Source organism: Psittacula echo, assembly GCF_963264785.1.
Source record: "Psittacula echo genome assembly, chromosome: 13".
NCBI lineage: Eukaryota > Metazoa > Chordata > Aves > Psittaciformes > Psittacidae > Psittacula > Psittacula echo.
The window spans coordinates 6312737-6323131 of NC_137749.1; the positions used below are offsets into that span (position 1 = coordinate 6312737).

General features: G+C 46.3%; 1 protein-coding gene across 2 annotated transcripts; it reads left to right on the forward strand.

The window, feature by feature from the left end:
* The first annotated feature begins 3101 nt into the window (after positions 1 to 3101).
* PUS1 (pseudouridine synthase 1) lies at positions 3102 to 10186 on the forward strand. 2 transcript variants are annotated; one of them, XM_080628576.1, is made up of 6 exons: positions 3102 to 3233; positions 3710 to 3934; positions 5375 to 5512; positions 6226 to 6328; positions 6596 to 7293; positions 9666 to 9803. In XM_080628576.1, exons 2-6 carry the CDS (start codon positions 3716 to 3718, stop codon positions 9714 to 9716), a joined length of 1209 nt encoding a protein of 402 aa, XP_080484702.1. In that variant the 5' UTR covers positions 3102 to 3233; positions 3710 to 3715; the 3' UTR covers positions 9717 to 9803. The 2 variants fall into 2 exon arrangements, with proteins under 2 accessions (XP_080484702.1, XP_080484701.1); XM_080628575.1 differs by lacking the exon at positions 3102 to 3233 and adding an exon at positions 3238 to 3416 and having other exon boundaries at positions 9666 to 10186.
* Positions 10187 to 10395: the final 209 nt, after the last annotated feature.

Genomic DNA, 10395 nt, shown 5'->3' on the forward strand with positions numbered 1-10395 from the left:
AAGCAAAGCCTTTGAACCTGGGGAAAGTGCTGGCTGGAGAGACTTAAACAACAGAGACAAACAGCCTCTTCTAACAGCACTAAACCATGGGGACTGGGCAGTTCACAGCATCAGTGAACATTGCACAACCTTCTAGATGATGACTGACGTTTCACTGCTGTTGTTTGGAGGAGAAAACAAACCCAAGCCATTCTTCCAGGGCATTTGGCTTCGCTCCTGCGTTTTATATTTAGTTGTTGGTAAGTACGTCAGCAAAAACGTGCTCATTCAACTTTTGAGAGATCAGAGGTGACTCGCTGACATCAAGGAAGCAGAAACGGGGGGGGGGGTGGGAGTGGGGGGGGTGTGTTGCACCAAGACACAAAGACCAAGCTTTAAAGCTCTTTTAAAGCTTCATGAGGAGTTAACTCCTTCATGGAGTGTTCTAGCTCTTCACTTGCATTGTGCCTGGTTAAAGCTCCTGTGTGCTCACCTGAACGGGGTGGTGCTGAGGGAGGGGACAGGCTGTGTGTGGCAGGGGGACCATGCACTGCCATAGCTCTGCAGGGCAGGAGCCAATGCTCTTCAGACAAATCCTAGCGGCTGGATTTGTTTGGATGTATTACCATAAACGTAGTGCTGGTGCTGGGTACCATTCCCTGGATGAGGGATGATGCATAGTGTGGGAATACAAACCTTCCTGGGACCTTTCTGTTCTAAAACCAGCATTTTTAGGGACAATAGAGTCAGAACCACCCCCCTCCTGGGAGCTGAAGCCTGGCATGGGATTTCAGTGCTTCCAGAAAACATATTAAATAGTGTGCTTCTAAGAATGAGCTTAGGCAAATGATGTCAAACCCAGGTTTCTGCATTAGGGCTGGTTCAGCCTGGAGAAGAGAATGCTCCTTAAAGGGAGACCTTACAGCAGCTCCAGGGCCTAAAGGGGTGACAAGAAACCTGGAGAGGGGCTTTGGACAAGGGCCTGTAGGGGCAGGACAAGGGCCTGTTGGGGCAGGACAAGGGGAATCTGCCAGAGGGGAGATTGAGATGAGACACGAGCAGAGGCAGCTCCGGGAGGAGGCGGCGGTTGGCGCTGCCAGAGCCCCCCCTGCAGGCTGCTCTGCCCCGGCTCCCGCACCGGGACCGGTTCTCCAGCCCTCCCCAAACGGGTCCGGCCGGCCCCGGGACGGGGAGCAGCAGGACCCTGGGAGGGAGGGAGAATAGAGCAAGGAATTGCCCTGAGAACCCCGACTCGTTTGAGCTGGAGGGGACTTTAAAGCTCATCCAGTTCCAACCCTTGCCACGGGCAGGGACACCTTCCCCTAGAGCAGGTTGCTCCAAGCTCCCGTGTCCAGCCTGGCCTTGAACACTGCCAGGGATGGGGCAGCCACAGCTTCCCTGGGCACCCTGTGCCAGCGCCTCAGCACCCTCACAGGGAAGGACTTCCTCCTTATATCTCTCCTCTGCTGGTTTAAAGCCATTCCCCCTTTCCTGTCCATATAGGCCCTTGTAAAAAGTCGCCAGATTTCTTGTCACCCCTTTAGGCACTGGAAGACTGCTGTAAGGTCTCCCTGGAGCCTTCTCTTCTCCATGTTGAAGCACCCCAGCTCTCTCAGCATGTCTTCATAGGAGGGGTGCTCCAGCCCTCTTTTGGGGCTGTTTTGAAGGACCCCTTTGAATGACCTCTTATAAACCAATTTTGAGTGAGGATTGATACAGACGTCATTATGAAAAACAAGCAATATGCCCCAAAACATGTCTCTGCCCCTCTCCTGCAGCTATCTTGCTCCCTGTGCTGACCAGCTGTTCCACAAAGGGGTAATTGTCCATGAGCCTCCCCATGCACTGCTACCCGGAAAGGTTTTACGAGGCTGATTTCACTGCTGAGTAAACTTGATGGCAGTGCTCTCACTTAAGGCCAAGCAGATGTACCATTTAAAGTGCTTTAATTTTATCAGTCCTATTAAACACGTGTGAAACGTTCTGCTCCTCACATAAACAGCAGGGGATTTTGTGGGCTGTTTGCACCGATTCCAATTCAATCCAATCCAGTGTGTGTGAGAGGAATGAAGCCCCTTCTTCATTTGGTTCCTGAAGACGCTGGCTGTGCATTGCAAATCAAAGCCAAGCCAGTCTAATGGCGTCACAGGCCCCACACAGGGATCTGCAATTGGACCTTCTGCTCCCAATGCAGCCATGCTCGGCCTTCCCAGGGCTGCCTCCCACAGAACTGACCGAGCGGTGCCTCTGTGAGGTCACTTTGATTCCTCCTTGCCTTTCTTCGGTAGCCACCTGTTTAAAGGCAGAAGAGGGACATCAAAATGGAAGAGACAGTATGTGCTGAGGCACGTTGAGAGCAGAGCTTGTGCTGCCTGTTTTGAAGCCCCTTTGCTGCTCCTGGAATACATAAGGGGCTGGGATACTAAAGCTCTTCCCCTCATGGGATATCCATGCAGGTCTTTCTCCTGCCCCACCACTGTTCTTCCACTCCAGCTGGGGACTCCTTCTCTTCCTCAGATTGAGAAAGCAGTTAGAAATCATGGCGGGGAGGGAAGAGGAAGCAATGGTGGTGGTTAACGGACAGACAGGTACTGCACAGGCTTCACTTCCTAAGGAAATGAGGCGGCCTCGGCTGGAGCAATAGGAATGTGCGTTCCTCCTTCCCTTGGCAGCAGTGCTGTGGCAGGCCATCTTTTATCGCTTCTCTAAACACGGTGCAGCCGGGATTGGCTTCCCCCGTGCCCCATCCCGCTGCTGGAATAACTCGGAGGTGTCGGTTCAAACGGACGTGCTGCACCTCTTCCCCTTGTTAGCACGAATAACAGCCGCTGGTTTGATAGCTTGGCCTGGTTGGAAACCTCATCCTGGTGGGACAACGAAATCGTGGGTGTCTGTGCTGGATGCACACACAGGCTGTGTGCGGAAGGTGAGGAGGGACCGTCCAGGGAGGGGATCCGGGGCTCCTAAGGACAGGGCCGTGTGCCATGACAAGCACTGCCTCCCCGTGGCTGTCCTCTCCCTGTGCTGCCGGCAGGGCTGGTTTCCCCGTGTGGGTTTGCGCAGGGGAAGCGGGCCGGTGCGCTTATACCGCTGATATTTACCACAGCGCCGTGGTTCAAGCTCAGACCAACGACGGAGGCCGCCCCAAAGACCGAGAACCGGGCCGCGCCGCCGTGTCCCTGCGCGGCCGCCGTAACCCTCGCGCCGTTCTCCCACGCCGCGCCTGCGCAGCGGCGTCGCTCCGCAGCGGCCGTGTAAGTGGCGGCTTCGGCGGCGGGAAGTCCGCGGCCGGGGTTGAGGCCGCGGCTTCTTCTTCCCGTGGCGGGCTGTGCTCGGGGGTGATGCTGCGGCTGCGCTGGGGGCTGAGGGCTCTGAGCTGCGGCCTTTCGGCCCCGGGGAGCGCGGCGTGCGGCGGGCCCTGCCGCCGGCTGCGCAGCGTGCGTACCGCGGGGCCCTCAGTTAGGGACCGGGGAGAGGCCGGGTGGGCCGCGGAGGACCGCCTCTGCTCAGGCCTTTATGGCCCCGCTGGTGTTCTCGGCCTGTGGGCAGCGCCGGCTCAGTCCCCTCCTCATTCATGGGGTGGTGGCGGCCTGAGGGGAGAGGGCAGCGAGTGCCCTTCTTGTCTCCGGCTTCTTCGAGAGGCCTGCGTTCCCCTCTGCTGCTCCGGGGGATGGAGCTGCCAGCTCTTGCCTCTCTTTCTGACTCCCCTCTACTACTGTGTCTCCTGCAGGTTCTTATGATGGCTGAGGATCTGAGAGCAGCGGTTGCCAGCCAGCCGAAGAGGCTGAACAGCAGCAGTGAGGTAGTGGAGAGGATAGAAGAAAATGGGCATCAGAATAAAAGGTTGAAGAGAGATCCGGATGAGGAAGATGGGGAGGATCAGAATAAAAGGTTACCCAAAAGGAAGATTGTCTTGCTGATGGCGTACTCAGGGAAAGGCTACCATGGGATGCAAGTATGTGGTTTGGCAAAGTGGTGTGATCTGCTTTGGTTTTTAAGTCTGTTAGATCTGTAACTAAGTCACAGTGACCAAGTAGGGAAACAGATGTAGCTTGAGAAGCTGGGGCAGGAGCAGTGCATGCCTGGGTTGAAATGTCTCGGCAGTAGCTTGTATAAAAAAAGACAGTGTTACAGCTTGGAGTATTTTAGTCTGCCTTTAGTATAGAGCATCAGCAGAAATCTCTCAAAAACTGCTGCAGAGAAGGCTCTTGAGGTGACTGAAAGCACTGTTCTGTCAAAAGCCAGCTCTGTCTAGTGATCCTTTTCTGACCAGTGAGCCTCTTCTGATCAGTGCTCCAAAGCTTCTGCTTGAAGCTTTGTATTTCAGAGCTGTTGGATTAAGTTTCTTCTAGGTTAGACCTCAGGTTGTCTCATGTGCACATTTGGAGGCCTGAGCTGTGTAATAGAATTAAATTTGCATCTGTGTTGCCATTTCTTGTACTTTCAAGAAGATTATCTGTACTTGAGAACATTTAAAATTGGCCCTTCTCTGATGCACTCTAATGGCGTGGCTTGTAGCAGTTTAGAAACAGGAAAACTGTTGCAAGACATCTGTGTTTGCATGTGAAATAAAAGGGATGTTTTGTTACAGCCCCGGCACCAGGCCTGCCCTGCAGGGATGGTCTTGTGGCACACAGTACTGGCAGCAACAAGATGATGTTGCTCCATCTGCTGCTCCTCTCAGTGCACTGCAGGCTCCCCAAGCAATTGAGGAGTACTTTAAAAGCTCCACAGGATAATTGATAAGATGCACACAGGCAGGGAACGGAGTCTTTCATGCTTATGCAACAACATAGATCTGTTCAGCAGCAGTAAGCCTTATGCTTATGGGCACATCCGTGTAAGTGCCTATTAACTTTACTGCTAATTGAGTGGTATGTGTCAAGGAGGTGTGCTTCGCAGCCTTACACACCAGTGGAGTTGTGCATCTGTTGCTCATCTGTGAGTTGAATGCAGAAGTCACTGGAGAATACCATAGTCTGCACAACAGCTCAGGTGAACTGAGCAACAGAACCCAACCCAATTTCTAGAAGTAGACTTGGTAGAGAATAGGTTGGGAGCAGCAGCTGTTAACTTGCAGTTAGTGTTAACTAAAATAGAATAAACTATTTCATTGGTGCCCTTTCATGCAATTGAAGGAATAATTAAAATGCTGCAGAAGCATTGCACAATGAAATTAGAAATGATCCTTCACTTGCAGTAACAGTAGAAAGTAAATCAGGATATAGAAGTTTTATTAACTCTCTGGTAAGGTGTAATTAGCTTTGTTAGAGAATGGCAGTGTTTTTAGGGCTGTGAAGGGAAGACTTTCAAAGAATTTGACAACAGTGTTCAGTTAACAAAGCTTTTCAGTTATCCAGTTATTACTGTTCTATTTCTTCTTTTTCTCTTCTAGAGAAATGTGGGATCTTCACAGTTCAAGACGATTGAAGATGACTTAGTATCTGCCCTTGTTCAGTCAGGCTGCATCCCGGAAAACCATGGGGAAGACATGAAGAAAATGTCTTTTCAGCGGTGTGCTCGAACAGACAAGGTATGTTGGTTAGGACCTGTGCTCTCAAACTGGTGTACTTCCAGCAGTGCTACTGGGATTGACTGGCAAAGTATTGTGTAGAGTGAGATCCAGTAGCAAATACTAGTCACAGTGACTGCTGCTTGAAAATTCTCCTTTCATCCACTGCTAAACTCAAGTACAAACAAGTATTTAGACAGAGCACGTTATTGATTAGATGGTGTTTGTAAAACTGGTGCTTTGTACCTAAACTGTGTTTGCACATTCAGCTGCTTCAGCCTCTCAACCTGCTGCTGCAGCTCCTCGTTGTTGCTGTTGTCTGGTTGATGTGGTGCTTGAGAGTTTAGCTGCATCTTGGTGGTTTTTTAAGCCTGCCACAGTGAGGTTCTGAAGTCTGAACTGGAGTTCAGAGATGATCTTATGTATAAGTGATTTTTCACTTGGCACTTTATATAAGAGCAGTCATGATGATGAGATGTCATGGAGGGGAGTGCAATGTTCTGCTAATGTTACTGAGGTGTGGTATGTCTGTACAGCACCAGCAGGTCTTCCAGGAGTGCTGACTTGGATTTCTGCCTGTGGCCTTGCCTTTGCCTCGCTTCAGCTTGAAATGACCAGTGAGAAAAGGAATAAACATGTTCTTCTGTTCTATAGCTATTTCAATTCTGAAAGTGCTATCCCAGAGGTTCCAAGGCACATAATTAATGTGGTTTTGTGTTTTATGGTCTTTACAGGGTGTATCTGCAGCTGGGCAGATTGTGTCACTAAAGGTCAGGCTAATAGATGACATCTTAGAAAAGATTAATAACCATCTTCCTTCTCACATCAGAATTCTGGGTAAGGATACTGCAATGGGCAGATAAAATGTTTTCAAAGAGGAGCTCTCCTGCAGAAGGTCTCTCTCTTACTATTATAATTTTACTTACAAGCAGTTTAGTTTTAACATAGATATGTATGTTTCTGTAAGCTTGAAATTAGGGCCCTATAAAATAAATTATCTTTTGATTGTATCTTATTTAAAAAAATATTCTTGTTGGTAGGAACAAGATGACAATCAGGTTGTCACCTACTGATTCAAAAACCTAATGTCACTTTTAAAACAAGGTCTGAAGAGAGTCACTGGGGGATTCAACTCCAAGAACAAGTGTGATGCCAGAACCTACTCCTACATGCTGCCAACGTTTGCCTTTGCCCATAAAGACCATGATGTGCAAGAAGAGGTTTATCGACTGGACAAAAAGACCCTTGAAAGAGTAAATAAACTGCTTGCATGCTACAAAGGAACACACAACTTCCACAACTTCACATCTCAGAAGGGACCCAGGGACCCCAGTGCGAAGCGGTACATAATGGAGATGTACTGTGGAGAGCCATTTGTGAGGGAAAACATAGAATTTGCAGTGATCAAAGTGAAAGGCCAGAGTTTCATGATGCACCAGATAAGGAAGATGATTGGGCTGGTGATAGCTATTGTGAAAGGTTATGCTGCCGAGTCTATCATTGAGCGCAGCTGGGGAGAGGAGAAAGTAGATGTCCCCAAAGCCCCAGGACTTGGGTTGGTCTTGGAAAGAGTACACTTTGAAAAATACAACAGACGGTTTGGAAATGATGGGCTGCATGAGCCGCTGGAGTGGACAGAGGAGGAGGAGAAGATTGCTGTTTTCAAAGAGCAGTATATCTATCCTACCATTATCAACACAGAAAGGGAGGAGAAATCCATGGCAAACTGGCTAAACACCCTCTCCATTCATGACTTCAACTCTTCTGCTGTTGAGATGCAAGCTAACAACAAAACCTCAAAGGTAATGATCGAAGCCATTATTTTAGCAAATGGAAGCTGTCAAGTTGAAGTGTCTCTTCCCTTAGCAACATTTTTGTTTTCCATTAATATGCCATGGAAGATGACAGTCATCTGGAGTATGAAATGTGTGTTATCTTTGTGCACTTGATGATAGTGGAATGAACTATACAAAGTGTTATTTTGTGCAGGGTTTTGCAAAGGGCAGTTGAGGGAGGGAGGAAGGGATGCTCTAAAGCACAGATCAATTTGCAGAATCATGAACTGGCAACAGAAATTGTAGACACATTACCAGCCTTTGTGAAGCTGTTTGAGAGATTGGTTTTCAGGTTGACAATTTCCCTTCAAATATCTGTTAGCTTTTTGTATTCTCTGATGTGGGGCTGATTCTCACTTTTTGTAATGCCCTGTTCACTCACTAAGGTTTGGAACCAGTGGGAAATTTAGGACCAGGTTTTCTAGGTAAATCTGCCATGAGCTCAACATGAGTCATCAGAACAACTACTGAGTAAAATGGGGCAACAGGGATTGCTGTCAGCTGGAAGTTGCAATAAAATAGAAGTATAGAATAAATTTTTTTAATAAGAAAAAATGTCAATTTAAGTGTATGGGGGGTGTTGAATATTTGTTTTTCTGGTTGAGATGTAGAATAGCCTCAAAAAAAGACTGGAAAGATGGGCATGCTAGGAGTAGGTTGAAAACCACATGAGGAATCTTGAGTCAAGCTCTAAGTATTGCTTTAAATTGACAGCTACTGGAGTGACTTAAAATACAACAGTGCTTGACTGGACAAGTCCCTTGTCAACCTGATCTAACTTTGAAGCAAGCCCTGCATGAGTGTGGGGTTGGACTTGATGACCTAAAGATACCTTACAGTTCTGTATGTAATTCAGATTTTCTTGGCCAGAGGATTGGCAGATCCTTGAAGTCGAATAATGGGCAGGGCTAAAATGTATGTGTAGTGCAACTCAGAAGAAAATAATGTCCTTTCTTCAGTTAATGGAGTCCTTAATTATCTTTATTTTGTGTAGATAATGAACCTGCTCTGAAGAACATTAGGTTTAATCTTGTCTCTGCCATTTTTTGAATATGGGAAAGAGTTTCAGTATATAAACCAAAATTTACAGCCTTGTTGAACAGTACAAGCAAGATACCAGAAATTTCTCAGGGTTATTTCTGTACTTGGGGTAATTGTTCTTCTGAAGTATAGTGCTGTACGAGGGCATCTGTGACAGGAGGTTATGACAAATGCCACATTAGTTTGGTTAAATGGGACCCAAAGAGACCATGTGGTGTGGAGAATCTTTACTTGGCTCAGGGGTCATGATGATAATGTTGACAGGATTTACTGCTGACAGGTTCCAAATCACTGATGTATTGCTGGCAGGAGGCAGGTCTGCTTCTTTAGATAAACTTGAGCAAATACAGTTTTGGCATCATAGTTAGCTGTCTGGAGGAGGATAAATAAGGGATGATACGGCAGACTTTTTTGAGATCATGCAGACTGCTTGCACTTCAGTGAGCTGTGCTTGCTGTTACGAAGGCAACTGCCTAGGTCCTGCAGAATTTGTTTTGTAGTAGGATATTAAACAGAATTTGTTTTGTAGAAGGATATTAAACTGTCAATGTTATATTCATGGGATTTGGAGGTTTTATATATTTTTAGCAAGCGATGGTGAGGAAAAAAGGAACAACTACAGGCATATTGTCATGTTAGCCTTTCTTTATGAAATCCTTTGATGCCAATAGTAGCAGTCAAAATACTTGCTTCAAAAAATTATGTTCACCCTCACAAGTTCATTGACTTACTCACAAAGGAGTGGCTCTCTGTTAAGAGCTCAGACTTCAGTTTCCTTTTAAGTTGCGAACACTTGTAGTATTTCCCTAATACTACTTTGTACAACTGACTTCATTTTTAAGCAAGTCTTAGTGAGCCCTTGTATCTCTAATACAGCTTGGACATAAAGTCTCTGCAGCAGGCAAACAAAATGTAACAAACGGCTTTTGAGGGATTTGCATGAAAAAAAGCACTTTGTTAACTTGTCTCACCTGCATGTATTTTAAACATTAGCATTAGTGCTATTATCTCACAGGTCAGTTTCCCCCATACAGCACACTAATTGTGTAGTTGTAAATATAAATGAGAAGAAATTTCTTCTGATGGTGAGTGTAATCCAGCACGCAAGGTTGTTGCTACAAGAAACATCATTTACCATCACAGAAGTTTGTTGCAATAGATGAGTCTAAGATAGAAAGCTGGGATCCAGACCCATTTTCTTATACTTTTGGAGAAGTGTAAAGTCAGTGTCTTTGATTGAGGTCGGTCTCTAGATGTACATGGAATACTGATAAACCATTTTCCATTTTAATTTACAGAACAGCAGTGATCTTGAAGGCAGTGATGGTTCTGATGGTGATTCTGACTGAGCCAGTAAGTTGCTGGACGTGGGACCCTTACTGCTTGCAGTTCCCTGTGTCTGCAAAGAAGTGGCCTTTCTAAATCCAAGAATCCAGTCAAACAGGGGTTTGTGTGCTTGCAGATGAGAACTGGATGCCCCAGGGAAACTGGGTGGGGAAGACAGTACAGTAGGAAAAGTAAAAGAAGCTTTTTATACCACTGACTGATATACTTGAAAATAGTATAAAGAGAAAGCAGCGTTCTAAAGGAGTCTTGTACTGCAGGATGTCTTAATTGCTGTTTGAATAATGTTTTTATTACAAGTTTACCTGGAAGATAGTATTTTAAATATGTATAATCTCACATAAAGATGGGGCAAATAATTTTAAAATACTCTTTTTTTTTAATTATTATTACAATGTTATGATTCCATGAACTTTTGCTTATTTTTTATTACTTTCTTTACTTAACCTCATCTCTAAACATCATTAAGCTTTTATTTTCCATATCTCTCATGACTTTCCAGTGGAATAACATGCACGGTTAGAAATTTATTATCATGCTGACTGCTGTGCATTCTGTTAGTATTGAAACAAGCTTTCTGCGTCCTCTAAAGCTTTGCAAGTCTAAAAGAAATTACTCCTTAGTGACAGGTCTTAATTTTGGAACACGGATTGAACCATATATTTCAAGATGAGACCTTGTCTT

Bases quoted from the DNA above. Each gene is read 5' to 3' on its own strand.
- PUS1 (XM_080628575.1), top strand. From the start codon at position 3,321: ATGCTGCGGCTGCGCTGGGGGCTGAGGGCTCTGAGCTGCGGCCTTTCG. The intron at 6,329-6,595 runs GTAAGGATACTG...TTTTAAAACAAG, and splicing joins TTCTCACATCAGAATTCTGG to GTCTGAAGAGAGTCACTGGG. The intron at 7,294-9,665 runs GTAATGATCGAA...TTTAATTTACAG, and splicing joins CTAACAACAAAACCTCAAAG to AACAGCAGTGATCTTGAAGG.